This window comes from Thalassophryne amazonica, chromosome 21 (assembly GCF_902500255.1).
Source record: "Thalassophryne amazonica chromosome 21, fThaAma1.1, whole genome shotgun sequence".
In the NCBI taxonomy this organism is placed as follows: domain Eukaryota; kingdom Metazoa; phylum Chordata; class Actinopteri; order Batrachoidiformes; family Batrachoididae; genus Thalassophryne; species Thalassophryne amazonica.
The window spans coordinates 35,347,995-35,361,500 of record NC_047123.1 but is presented as its reverse complement, the minus strand read 5'-3'; the positions used below and the strand labels follow the sequence as shown (position 1 = coordinate 35,361,500).

Below are 13,506 nucleotides of genomic sequence, written 5' to 3'. Positions count from 1 at the left end.
GGGTCCTGGATGGCGATCACCCAGGGAGATAATCGGCCCATTCCCACATCTCTAAAATAACTAACCATCTATCTGCTGCAGCCAGTGAAACATGGGCTTCCCCTTGGCCTTCTCCAGTTACTGGGGTCACCATGACTCTGGCACCTGCATGCTGGATCATGCAGGGACAAAAAGGACATGTGGCCAAAATGTCCAGCGACTCCATAAGTTCTTCCCAGGCAGCTCTCAATGTCAAGGGCTGAAGACCCAGAGAGATGTATGTCACTGTCGAGATCAGTAAATGTCTCTATAATTTCAACACTTTCTCCGAATACATACACTTCTCATGGCTGAGTCCAGGGAGTCATTAAAAGACTGAATCTTAGTCTTGATCCAGGACAATCTCAAACCCAGACACTCTGATTCCTCACACAGCTTCTCAAGTGCTGCAATCGGTGTATCCATTGATTCTGAAAAGCTCACAGCATTGTCCATGAAGTTAAGGTCAGTAAACCTTTCATCACCACCAAAACACCCAATAGTGGGGTGGCATAGCAAAACAATTGCTCATTTTATGGTAAAAGCATGGAATTTGGCACACACATCCTAAATTAACTAATTAACTAGGTTCGAGCATGTCGACTCCTGGGTGAATGTCTCGACCGAACCACATCTACGTGACACGCTGACGAGCAGTGCAGCCATCTGTATGGGGTCTAATAGCCATGGTAACTTGGTAACATGGCCTCCTGCACCTCTCCTGTGCCTTTCAGTCCGGCCGCACTAACAGCTGATTGATGCGGTGCGTATGGTTGGTACATCCACACACCACACTGTGTGTGTGTGTGTGTGTGTGTGTGTGTGTGTGTGTGTGTGTGTGTGTGTGTGGTCAGGACAGCTGATCGAACCTCTGCACATGTGTGAGGCTTGAACATGTGTGCTCAGCTGATCGCTTTCCTGCATGTACGCCGGTGCCAAACAGTTGGTTCTCTGGTGGATGAGAGTCTGCATTTCACCTGCACTCTGGATAGTTGACCTGGATTCGGGAGCTGCTGCACTCCAAATGTGTGCGAATCATTTGAGCTGGCTTCGACCTACATTCTGAGTATTCGTATGGCATTCGTACACGGCTATGCAGATGTCTGTCCCGTACAAATGCGGCTTGAATTCAGGCTGTTTTTCCGATTCGGCTCATTTGTGCTCTAGTGTGAACGGGCCCTAAAGAGGGTCAGATACCACAAACAGTGAGCGAGGCTGTAATATCAATATTCCCTAAAGAGGGCAAGGATAAGGGAGAGTGTGCCTCATACAGGCCAATATCAGTATTACATACAGATTAGAATAGAATAGAGCCTTTATTGTCATTGTACACATATACATGCATGCATACAGTGAAATTTGTCCTCTGTATTTAACTCATCGTAATTACAGTTAGACACAATCCAACAAGTAGGAGCAGTGGGCAGCCACAGTCTGGCACCCGGGGACCACCGTCAGATGTAAAGGCATGGCCTTGCTTAGGGGCAGAGAAAGGAGCAGACCCTAAATAAGCATGTTTTTTGATTGTGGGAGGAAACCGGAGTACTCGGAGGAAACCCACACAGACACGGGGAGAACATGCAAACTCCATGCACAATAGATGGGAAGCAATCCCACCACCTTCTTGCTGTGAGGCACCAGTGCTAACCTCTAAGCCACCATGCCACCTAGTGGTAAATGGACTACATTTATACAGCACTTTTCCATCTACATTAGAAACTCAAAGCACTTTACAATTATGCCTCGCATTCACCCATTCATACAAACACAAACACACACTGATGTCAGGGTGCTGCCATGCAAGGTGGGGATCCTCAGTTTGGGATTAAGGACCTTGCCCAAGGGCCTTTAGTGATTTTTCCAGTCTGGCTGGATTTTGATCAGAGGATCCTCTGGTCTGAAGCCCAAAGCTTAACCACAAGACCATCACCTCTCTAAATAAACTGTTTGTATCAATTATCGCCAAAAGAATGGAACATATTGCCTCTGAACAAGTGACTTAGACCAAACTGCGTTTGTCTGAGACAGGCAAGCACAGGATAACATCAGGTGTATGCTCCATGCAGTTGATTATGTGGTCTAAAAAAATATGAGTCCAACGCTGATCAGTCTAGACACAGAGAAGGCATTGGGCCAGTCTAAGGCACACCTGTGCAATAATCATGCTGTCTCATCAGCATCTTGATATGCCACACCTATGAGGTGAGATGGATTATCTCGGTAAAGGAGAAGTGCTCACTTACACAGATTTAGACAGATTTGTGAACAATATTTGATAGAAATATGTATTTTGTGTATATAGAAAATGTTTTAGACCTTTGGCATCAGCTCATGAAAAATGGGAGCAAACACAAAAATGTTTTTGTTCAGTGTATTTTGGGAATGCTCTCTAGAGTTGACCAGAGAAATGAGGACAATTTTTGGTATTGAAGTTCATTGTTTTCTCTCCATGTTCTTGGGCAAAATGCCAGATGGACTGAAATTTCAAGAAAAATACGAGTACCTTTTAGAAAATAATGTAGTCTGCAAGCAAGAAGGACATCACATGGGACTGGCTGCAGGTAAAATCCGCATTCAAAGGATGACTGGACTGTGGACAAATATATTGTATAGAAAAATTAACTTACACCTTGACATTAAGAATTAAACAATGCTTAAAAGACTGGGGAGAATGGAATTCATATCTTGCTATATGTAACATTTTTTTTTGTTTAGATACTTCTATTTTTGTACTGATGTACACTCCCGATTAACCATTCTTTACTCCCCCTTCTCTCTCCCCTTTTTGTTCCGAAAATGCAATTAAAAGAAAGTTTAAAAAAGAAAATATAAAATATATATTAAAAGGTATTTGTTTCAATTTGACCCCTTTAATAATCTATCTTATCTAATTGATGGATTTGGTCTGGGGTTTATATTTCACAAAACTCTGCCATCTACTCTGTACTGTTCAGTCAGAAAGATGACTAGAAATCTGTTCATTCCTGTTACTGAGTCTGACATGAGGCACAAGTCAGCTGACTACTTTACTTAGTTTAGTCAAATCATACCAGGAGGTACAATAATAAAATGTTGTATTTTGCAATAACACATGATTAAATAGTTATTGTTTCATCCTGCAGTTTTCACCAATGAACACAGAAACTCCAATCACACTGTGATCACATCACAACCACATGATGATTTCTTTTGCTGTGACACAGACAGACACACTGCATGTCTGATAACAGAAATGTAAGTTCAAATTGCTCAGTGAGCAATCAAACCTATTTTACTCTTTATAATCAAACATGAATGACAGCACATTTAAACATTTTTAAAATAATCCAAAGGCTGTGTACATCTTTTACAAATGTTTTTAAAAAGTACGTTATATAATTTACCATCATTTAATTACAGATATGTTAGTACATCAGTATGTCAGGACAGCTTTGTATTTGTCAAATTACCTTGAAACATTTTTCCTGAAATAATCAATTTAAAAGCTGATTTGAACCAGCTGTAAAAAAAAAAAAAAAAGCATAAATAAACGGATTGAGCATTGAATTTGACAGACTAACCCAGATCAGTGTTTCAGTAACAGGAAGTGGGACACGGACTTTCCTTGAAGCAAGAATAGAAATACAAAGAAAGTACGGAAGCCAGCACAATAGAAAAACTCCCATCACAACAGCCAGAGTTTTTGTGGCCTTTCTCTCCATCTTACTGACTGTTGCTCCAGACTTTGTGTTCTGGATGCTGTGTGCCTGTTTCTGTGCAACAAGAAAAATCTTCAGGTAGATACACAGCATGATGATCACCGGGAGATAAAGTGCTAAAACAAGGATCAGAAAGTTTGCCACTTTCTTATAAATTAAACATATTTCATCATCACATGTGTTTGATCCTGATACATTGCGAATCATTGATATTACTGTTGCAGCTCCCCAGATCACAAGGATCATAACGACAACCACACGATTATTAATTTTAGTTCTGTATGTCAGAGGCTGACACACTGCATAATATCTGTCAATAGAAATACAACACAAGTTCAGAATTGAAGATATGCACAGTAATGTATCAAAGAAATTTCGAACGTCACAAAATATGCTCCGTTGAAAAAGACACAAGGTTACAGTGAAAACCATATTTAAAGGAAAAACTAAAAGTCCCACCAGCAGATCAGCCACAGCTAGAGAGAGGACGAGGAAGTTAGAGTGTGAAGCTGTTTGAAATAAATCACAGAGATTATTACAAGAAGGTTTCCACATATTGTGACTGCAGCTATGAATCCAAGACAAATCTGTAATAACACACAGGAAGGAGAAGGATTGTATATCAGTGTGAACGAGGCATCTATTTTATAGCAGAGGTGTATGTCAATCAAATCATTAGTTTGATTTCTACTGAATCCCAGGTCCATGTTTGTAATTCACTCATACATATGCGTACTTACTGACAGTACGTGGTCTGTCTATAAATTAACGGTCCTTTTTATTTTTTTTAAAAACTATATGGATTTCATTCATATGTTTTTACGTCAGACATGCTTGAACCCTCGTGCGCATGCGTGAGTTTTTCCACGCCTGTCGGTGACGTCATTTGCCTGTGAGCACGCCTTGTGGAAGGAGTGGTCCCGCCCCCTCGTCGGATTTTCATTGTCTGGAAATGGCGGAATGAAAAGGACTTTTTTCCATCAGAATTTTTTCAGAAGCTGTTAGAGACTGGCACCTGGAAACCATTCGAAAAATTTATCTGGCTTTCAGTGAAAATTTTACGGGCTTCACAGAGAATAAGGACTTTAACTACAGCTTTAAGGACCCCTTTAAGGACGGTCGGTGCGCCGCGCTGCGAGCTGCAACAATGCGGCACAAACCACTGGATCATTTCTAAGCTGATGGCTCTGTGGATATGAGACCGTCGTGTGCTCTTTCTCTGGTTATCACAAGACCTGGACATCAGCCATTTTCCGGCAGATTTCACTTTTAACAAGAAATTTTGTCATGGAAAGCCGCGCGGAGGCTTCGCGCGTCACGACCGATTCGCTGATGAAGCGAGACAAAGGAACACCTCCGTTTCGGAGTGTTAGAGGACAAGTTGGGACATGTCCAGCTCTCCACAAGTTCTTTTATACTCACTCGACTGGTAAGCACTGAAAGCCGAGATAGACATGTCCGCTTTGTCAGGACTTTTAAACTGTCGGAAAATTTGAACGAATGGCGCAGAAAACCTCAATTCATCCATATTTCATTTTGCTGTTGTTCTTGACTGTTTTTTTTTAATCATTTGTTTAGTTTTTGGAACATTAACTTTTTAGATTGACTTCGTTTGACCAGCTGAATGTTTTCACACAGTACGGAAGCAGGTTTGTTAGCGCTGTTGTGGAGCAGACATGCAGCTCTTCCTCCGGTGCAGAGCTGGTGTGTGGTGTGGGGCTTCTGCCACTGCGTGTGCGAGTGCGGCTGCTATCATGCGGTGGTGCTGGCCATCCAGGAAGAATTTGTTTGCCTCCTCCACCAGCAAATGGCAGTCAGTGATCGTGGTGTTGTTCCAGGGCTGCAAGCACCTGAGGAGAAAGTTGCTGCACAAAAAGTCTGGCCAGAGCTGCAGCATTCTGTCGATGAACTCTAAGGACTTGCTGTCCTCCAGCCTGTGCAGACAGAAGAGCCTGGTGGCCCTTTCAGTCTGACAGTTCAAAAGTTCTGAGGAGGTGATCTTGATGGATGTGTATTTGTTAGCAGCAGGGAGGCTTTGCAGGAGTCTGATAAGCCTTGTATCCCTGGAGCTGAGGGCCGACATGACGTAATAAAGTTTTGTGTCATCTGTGTTGATCTCTCAGTGCGAACTGCGCCTTGGGTTGTGCAAACCAGGTGGCAGTTTACAGAAGCGTGACTTTGAGCATCAAATGTGGAAAAAAGTTCCAGCAGGAGTGGACATTCGTGTGTATTATTTTGGTGATTTAGCGTATGTGGTTAGTGTTTTTTTTTTTTTTTGTAAAAATGAGCCATCTTATGAATGTTGAGCAAGACCTTCAGTTTTTTTTTGTTTTTTTTTTGTAATTGTAGCACAGATCTCTTCAGGGGATCTGATCGTGTGCTTCTGTTTGCAGCTTCTCCAGGACTCAGGCGCTACAGAGCTCCATCCCAATGCCAAATCCTGGAACACAGATCAGGATGTAGACACACACTGCTCCAGCAGTGCCTCCAGGCACGTTTCGTTTAAAACGTGGAGATCAACATTAGCTTCGGGTTTTTTTGTTCCTCTTTCGTTCCTTTTGCACTCTTGATTCACAGGCTAAAGCTCATTCGTCTACCTTTTCTCGACGATTTGTGACTTTTTTACTTTTTCCTTCATTCAGGAATCGTTGTATGCTGTGTGGCCGGGCCATAAGGCACATTTAAAAACTGACATAACATGCAGTGACATCACAGAAAAGTTGTAGTTGAAACAACCAATTCAACATTATTTGCAACATGCAACAACAAGGTGTTGATGAAACTCCCAGAGAAATAGACAACATAGAGTTGGTGAATATGTTGATGCAGGTTCTTGGGAGATTTCCCAGAAGAATTATGTACACATACAATTATACTGGTACCATGTCTCACAAGACAAATGGCTGTGCCCTCAGCCTTCTGTGAATTTAGACGTAGAGCATTATGTGGCATCCAGTTTTTCTACTGACCCCAAACAAGCCTCTGAATTCATTGCATGACTGGACGTATCAAAACTGCATATCATCAGCATAATAGTGGAAAGTAATTCTTTCGCTACATAAGGCTCCTTGAGACTTGCACAAATTTGATTCGCTGGCATGCAAGCTTGCTTACCAATGAGTAAACCCATCGTAAACTGTTGTGAATTGTGTGTGAACTGTGTGCAGCTGCATGTTCAAAACTTCTGGCATGCATTAATCTTGTGGGCTAGTCGTAAACATTCCGCAACCTATTCGAAAACACTCTCTCTCAGTGCGTGTCATTATGTGCAGTGCATCTGAATGATTATGATGAGATATTACCGCTATAATAACATAATTTTACAGATACATTATCTAACTCATAAGAAGGAATGAAAATGTAACTGTTTTACCAATCCATTACAAGATATAATTATTATAATTAATTATCTTTGAGACAACATTCCAAATGCATTCTCCACTGCACGATACACACGAGACAACTTACAGCTGTAGATGATTTCTCTATGATTCTCGTAATGATGAGAGAATGGTTTCACCAGGCAAGTTCTGAGAACAAATGCGTCATCGGCTATGAAATGATTATTTTATACAGTGTAGCATCAAGCGGGAGAAAGCGGGACACATTGGCATGACGAGTTGCATGGCAATGTGGGGATCAAATTTGTACAAGTGTCTAGGTGCCTATATGATCTGTCCAAGAGGTGTCAACTGACTTGAGTGGGCAAAAGCTCACATTCACTGATGTCTGGCTGCTCATCAACTCGATGAAAAGGAGATGTGTTGTGCTGTATGAGGCAAATGGTGGTCACACCAGATATTGACTGGTTTTCTAGCCCCTAGATCTCCCCAATAAAGAAAAACTGCGCATTTCAGAGTGGCCTTTTATTGTGGCCAGCCTAAGGCACACGGAAGCAAACCAGAAGTGACATCGCTGCGACCGGGTCCTCATAGCAGATGAGGCTGATGGCCTGTGGGATTTCTTTTTATTTATTTATTTATTTTTTGCCATCACCCAAACCATCACCATTTCCAGGATTCCTCTGTAAATATTCTGTTATCTGCTGCAATAAAAAGCATGATATGATGTGACACAGTGAGGAATGTGGTCACTGGACACACTAACATTCTTGGAGGTGTATCTTACTTTGTAAACAGCATAAAGCATGCAAGCACAACAACATCCTAAAAGAAGCACCAAAGTGGCACGGTGACAAATCACTTCTTCCAGTCAGAACAATGAGAGTAAAATCAGGGTCAGAACACGATGTACTGTGGAGTTGGGCCTTTAACCTCGAGTTGAAGTGAGAAGCTTGGTATCAGGGCAACCACATGCACAAATAACCATGTGATCAGGTGTCCATCTACGTTGTTGGGAAGAATTAAGATTCTAATTGTGGATCAAGATTCTACATCAAAATTGTGATAATATTTGGCTGGATTGGCCACCTCGAGTCAGACTCACCGTCACGTCTGACTCTGAATGAGATGTACTTAATAAGAAAACCAGACATGTCTTCACATGTGTCCTCTGTCTTCATAAAGTACTACATTCCCTTTGGAAGACAGACACAGAACAAGAAGCACATGTTACTTTGGGCTCCTGGAATAAAAATGTGCTGTTGACATTTGATCTTCTTGACTTTTAAATATGTTAAAATTTACATTTCTTCACTGTTCCTCACACTTTACTGAGATAATTCTGCTCTTGTGGATTTTTTTTTTCTCCCAGATTTTTATCTACTCATTCCACTGATTGTCACTGATTTTCTGTAACTGCTTGGATTGATTTTCACACATTTGTCAGGTTTGCGGATCTTTGTAATATTATGCAGACATTTTGCACGTCTCATTTTTGCATCACAGAGTGAAGTAAAAAAAAAAAAAACAACAACAAAAAAAACGCCCAAAATAAGATTTATTTTCCTTATTTTACATTTTTACATTTGAACACAGTAACACTGTGTTACTGTAACTGTTGGAAGAAGTAATTCACACCATGAAGTGTCACAACATATAATTGCTTCACTTTTTACCATCAGGTTCACATTCACTTGTCTGCCTCATTTTTTTCCTCTCGCTTTTAATACCAGCAAGGTTTAGTTTGATGATTTTATGATGAAGGTGCTTTATAAATAAAGTTGGTATATTATAGTATGGTATCTTAAAGGCAACATTATATGTTTAATATTGTGTGTCAGAGGTCAACACATTAAATATTGTCAAACAGAAATAGTAAGTTCAATGAAAACATGTGTTTTATGTGAAATCAAACTTGAGTCATATTTCACCAACATGTTTTAATGGCAAAAGCATTTAAATATTCACAGTTTAATCTACAATCCACACACAGCAAGTACAATGATTTATGATGGAAAAAGGGAAAAGCAAGATCTTTCTTGTAGCATTTTACTGTGTCAGTGTAAATTTTCAGACATTTCATAAAGATTTGCTAAACAAAAAGTCAGGACAGCCTTGAGTTTGTAAAATTACCTTGAATTATTTTCCCAGAAATAATCATTTTAAAAGCTGTTCTGAACCAGCTGTAAAAGAAAGCATAAATAAATGGATTGATTGTTGAATTTGACATTGAGAGCCAGTTCAGTGTCTCAGTAAGAGAAAGTGGGACATGAACTTTTGTTGAAACAACAACAGAAACACAAAGAAAGTACGGAAGCCAACACAGTAAGAAAACTCCCATCACAACAGCCAGAGTTTTTGTGGCCTTTCTCTCCATCTTACTGACTGTTGCTCCAGACTTTGTGTTCTGGATGCTGCGTGCCTGTTTCAGTGCAACAAGAAAAATCTTCAGGTAGATACACAGCATGATGATCACCGGGAGATAAAATGTTAAAATAAATCCCATAAAGCTCCCCACATTTCTAGATATTTGACATATTTCATCATCACATGAGTTGCTTAATCTTGCCATGATGAGACTGACTGAAATGACTGTTGCAGCTCCCCAGATCACCAGGATCATAAACACAATCACACGATTATTCATTTTAGTTCTGTATGTCAGATGCTGACACACTGCATAATATCTGTCAATAGAAATACAGCATAAGATCAGAATAGAAAATGTACACAGCGATCTGTCAAAAGCACTTCGAACTATACAAAATGAACTAGGCGAGTTTGCTGGACAGTCAAGAACAGGGATACCATGGTCCTTAAACCAAGTACTGGTAGCTTTGGCAGCGTGTGCAGGTTCCAAGTCCTGTTGGAAAATGAAATCTGCATCTCCATAAAGTTGGTCAGCAGCAGGAAGCATGAAGTGCTCTACAACTTCCTGGTAGACAGCTGCATTGACCTTGGACCTCAGAAAACACAGTGGACCAACATCAGCAGATGACATGGCACACCAAACCATCACTGACTGTGGAAACTTTACACTGGACCTCAAGCAATGTGGATTCTGTGCCTCTCCTCTCTTCCTCCAGACTCTGGGACCTTGATTTCCAAAGGAAATCCAAAATTTACTTTCATCAGAGAACTTAACTTTGGACCACTCAGTAGCAGTCCAGTCCTTTTTATCTTTAGTCCAGGCAAGACGTCAAGTCAGCAGTCTTCACCATGATTGTGTAGCCTACAGAACTAGACTGAGAGACCAGTTAAAGGCCTTTGCAGGTGTTTTGAGTTAATTTGTTGATTAGAGTGTGACACCAGTTGTCTTCAATATTGAACCTTTTCACAATATTCTAATTTTCTGAGACACTGAATTTGGGGTTTTCATTAGCTGTCAGTTATAATCATCAAAATTAATAGAAATAAACACTTGAAATATATCAGTCTGTATGGAATGAATGTATACATTAAACAAGTTTCACTTCTTGAATGGAATTATTACAATAGATCAACTTTTTCCAAAATATTCTCATTATATGACCAGCACCTGTAGACTTTGAAAGATTGCGTCAAAACTGCTTCACAGATTCTAACCACATTTGCCCGACAGATACATATTCAGCCATGGAAGAATCCATTAAATTTTGTAGGTGATCCGGATTCAGTTTCTGGATCAAGTTTCACTTCATTTAGGCTTTGAAGGATTATGTCAAAACTACTTTATGGATTCTGACCAATTTTGCACCATAGATGGATATTGAGCCATGTAAGACTCCATTAATTATTGTAGGTGATCTGGATTCTGACTCAGGATTTCACTTTATAGGCTTTTAAGGATTATGTCAAAACTACTTCACAGATTCTCATCAAATCTGCAGCACAGATATTAGGGCATGGAAGACTCCACTACATTTTAGAGGTGATCTGGATTGGTGGACGTCAGAAATCTCAGATTGCTCTTGTTTTTAATAAATTTGCAAAAATCCAAAAAAACAAAAAAAAAAACAAACAAACAAACAACAACAAAAAAATAAAACCCCTTTTTCGCATTGTCATTTTGGGTGTTGTGTGTAGAATAAATTTTATTTTATTTTTTCCATTTTGGAATAAGGCTGTAACATAAGAAATTGTGGAAAAAGTGAAGCACTGTGAATACTTTCCAGGTGAACCGTACCTTGTTGGAACCTTCATCAGACAAATATGTGATGTAGTTTTAAATTTTGAAACCTGTGCATTTCTTCACCTCTACCTGGCTGCCTGTTGAAAATTCAGGTGGCAAGTGTCTAAGGAGTATTTGTGCTGAATTTGGTGCTTGTATCACCATTTCCAGGATCCCTTTGTCAATATTCTGTTATCTGCTGCACTAAAAAGCATGATATGATGTTCCACAGTGAGATTTTGGCAAACAACCTCCTTCCCTCAGTAAGAGCATTGAAGATGCGTCATGGCTGGGTCTTTCAGCATGACAATGACCCCAAACACAGCCAGGGCAACTAAGGAGAGGCTCCGTAAGAAGCATTTCAAGGTCCTGGAGAGGCCTGGCCAGTCTCCAGACCTGAACTCAATAGAAAATCTTTGGAGGGAGCTGAAACTCCAAACCTGAAAGATTTGGAGAAGATCTGTATAGATGAGTGGACCAAAATCCCTGCTGCAGTGTGTGAAAACCTGGTGAAAAACTACAGGAAACGTTTGAGCTCTGTAACTGCAAACGAAGGCTAATGTACCAAATATTAACATTGATTTTCACAGGTGTTCAAATACCTATTTGCAGCAGTAACATACAAATAGATTATTTAAAAAATCATACATTGTGATTTCTGGATTTTTTTTAGATTATGCCTCTCACAGTGGACATGCACCTAAGATGAAAATTTCAGACCCCTCCATGATTTCTAAGTGGGAGAACTTGCAAAATCGCAGGGTGTTCAAATACTTATTTTCCTCACTGTATCTTAAATGCAACATTATATATTTGATATTTTGTGTCAGAGGTCAACACATTAAATATTGTCAAACAGAAATAGTTCAGAGTTGTTCAATGAAAAAATGTTTTTTTATGCGAAATCAAACTTGAGTCATATTTCACCAACATGTTTTAATGACAAAAGCATTTAAATATTCTCAGTTTAATCTACAATTCACACAGCAAGTACAATTATTTATGATGGAAAAACGGAAAAGCAAGATATTTCTTGCAGCATTTTACTGTGTCAATGTCAATTTTCCATGAAGATTTGCTAAACCAAGAGTCAGGACAGCCTTGAGTTTGTAAAATTACCTTGAAAAATTTTTCCAGAAATAATCATTTTAAAAGCTGTTCTGAACCAGCTGTAAAAGAAAGCATAAATAAACGGATTGATTGTTGAATTTGACATTGAGAGCCAGTTCAGTGTCTCAGTAAGAGAAAGTGGGACATGAACTTTTTTTGAAACAATAACAGAAACACAAAGAAAGTACGGAAGCCAACACAGTAAGAAAACTCCCATCACAACAGCCAGAGTTTTTGTGGCCTTTCTCTCCATCTTACTGACTGTTGCTCCAGACTTTGTGTTCTGGATGCTGCGTGCCTGTTTCAGTGCAACAAGAAAAATCTTCAGGTAGATACACAGCATGATGATCACCGGGAGATAAAATGCTAAAATAAATCCCATAAAGTTCCCCACATTTCTATATATTTGACATATTTCATCATCACATGAGCTGCTTAATTTTGCCATAATGATACTGACTGAAATGACTGTTGCAGCCCCCCAGATCACCAGGATCATAACGGCAATCACACGATTATTCATTTTAGTTCTGTATGTCAGAGGCTGACACACTGCATAATATCTGTCAATAGAAATACAGCATAAGATCAGAATAGAAAATGTACACAGCGATCTGTCAAAAGCACTTCGAACTATACAAAATGAACTGTAGTGATATAGACATGAAGTTACAGTTAAAACCATATTTATAGGAAAAGCTAAAAGTCCCACCAGCAGATCAGCCACAGCTAGAGAGAGGACGAGGAAGTTAGTCGGAGTGTGAAGCTGTTTGAAGTAAATCACAGAGATTATTACAAGAAGATTTCCACATATTGTGACAGCAGCTATGAATCCAAGACAAATCTGTAATAACACACAGGAAGGAGAAGGATTGTATATCAGTGTGAACGAGGCATCTATTTTATAGCAGAGGTGTATGTCAATCAAATCATTAGTTTGATTTCTACTGAATCCCAGGTCCATGTTTGTAATTCACTCATACATATTTACTGACAGTATATCACAGTAGAAGGAACATTCAGGTTATTATCTTATATGGGCCTGACAGTCATTTTCTTTATATTCAGAGCAGAACTTTTCATTTTGCTTATTGCATTTTGTTCTGAATTCATTTGTGTACACAAGTGCTCTTGAATGTTTTTCTCTCTTGGGTTGAACATATTTATCCATCTCCACCTTATGACTAAT

The 13,506-nt window shown here is 39.7% G+C and overlaps 3 protein-coding genes across 3 annotated transcripts; all 3 read right to left on the bottom strand.

Annotated features, from left to right (window-relative positions):
• Positions 1–3,491: 3,491 nt before the first annotated feature.
• Positions 3,492–4,271, bottom strand: LOC117503564 (trace amine-associated receptor 1-like). The gene has a single exon (XM_034162824.1). It carries the CDS (start codon positions 4,269–4,271, stop codon positions 3,492–3,494), a length of 780 nt encoding a protein of 259 aa, XP_034018715.1.
• Positions 4,272–9,161: 4,890 nt separating this feature from the next.
• On the bottom strand, positions 9,162–12,140 carry LOC117502789 (trace amine-associated receptor 1-like). The gene is made up of 2 exons (XM_034161903.1): positions 12,119–12,140; positions 9,162–9,841 (listed from the first exon to the last, which is right to left on the bottom strand). The coding sequence occupies exons 1-2, from the start codon at positions 12,138–12,140 to the stop codon at positions 9,162–9,164; spliced, it is 702 nt and encodes a 233-aa protein (XP_034017794.1).
• Positions 12,141–12,297: 157 nt separating this feature from the next.
• On the bottom strand, positions 12,298–13,281 carry LOC117502788 (trace amine-associated receptor 1-like). Its single transcript, XM_034161902.1, has one exon. It carries the CDS (start codon positions 13,279–13,281, stop codon positions 12,298–12,300), a length of 984 nt encoding a protein of 327 aa, XP_034017793.1.
• Positions 13,282–13,506: the final 225 nt, after the last annotated feature.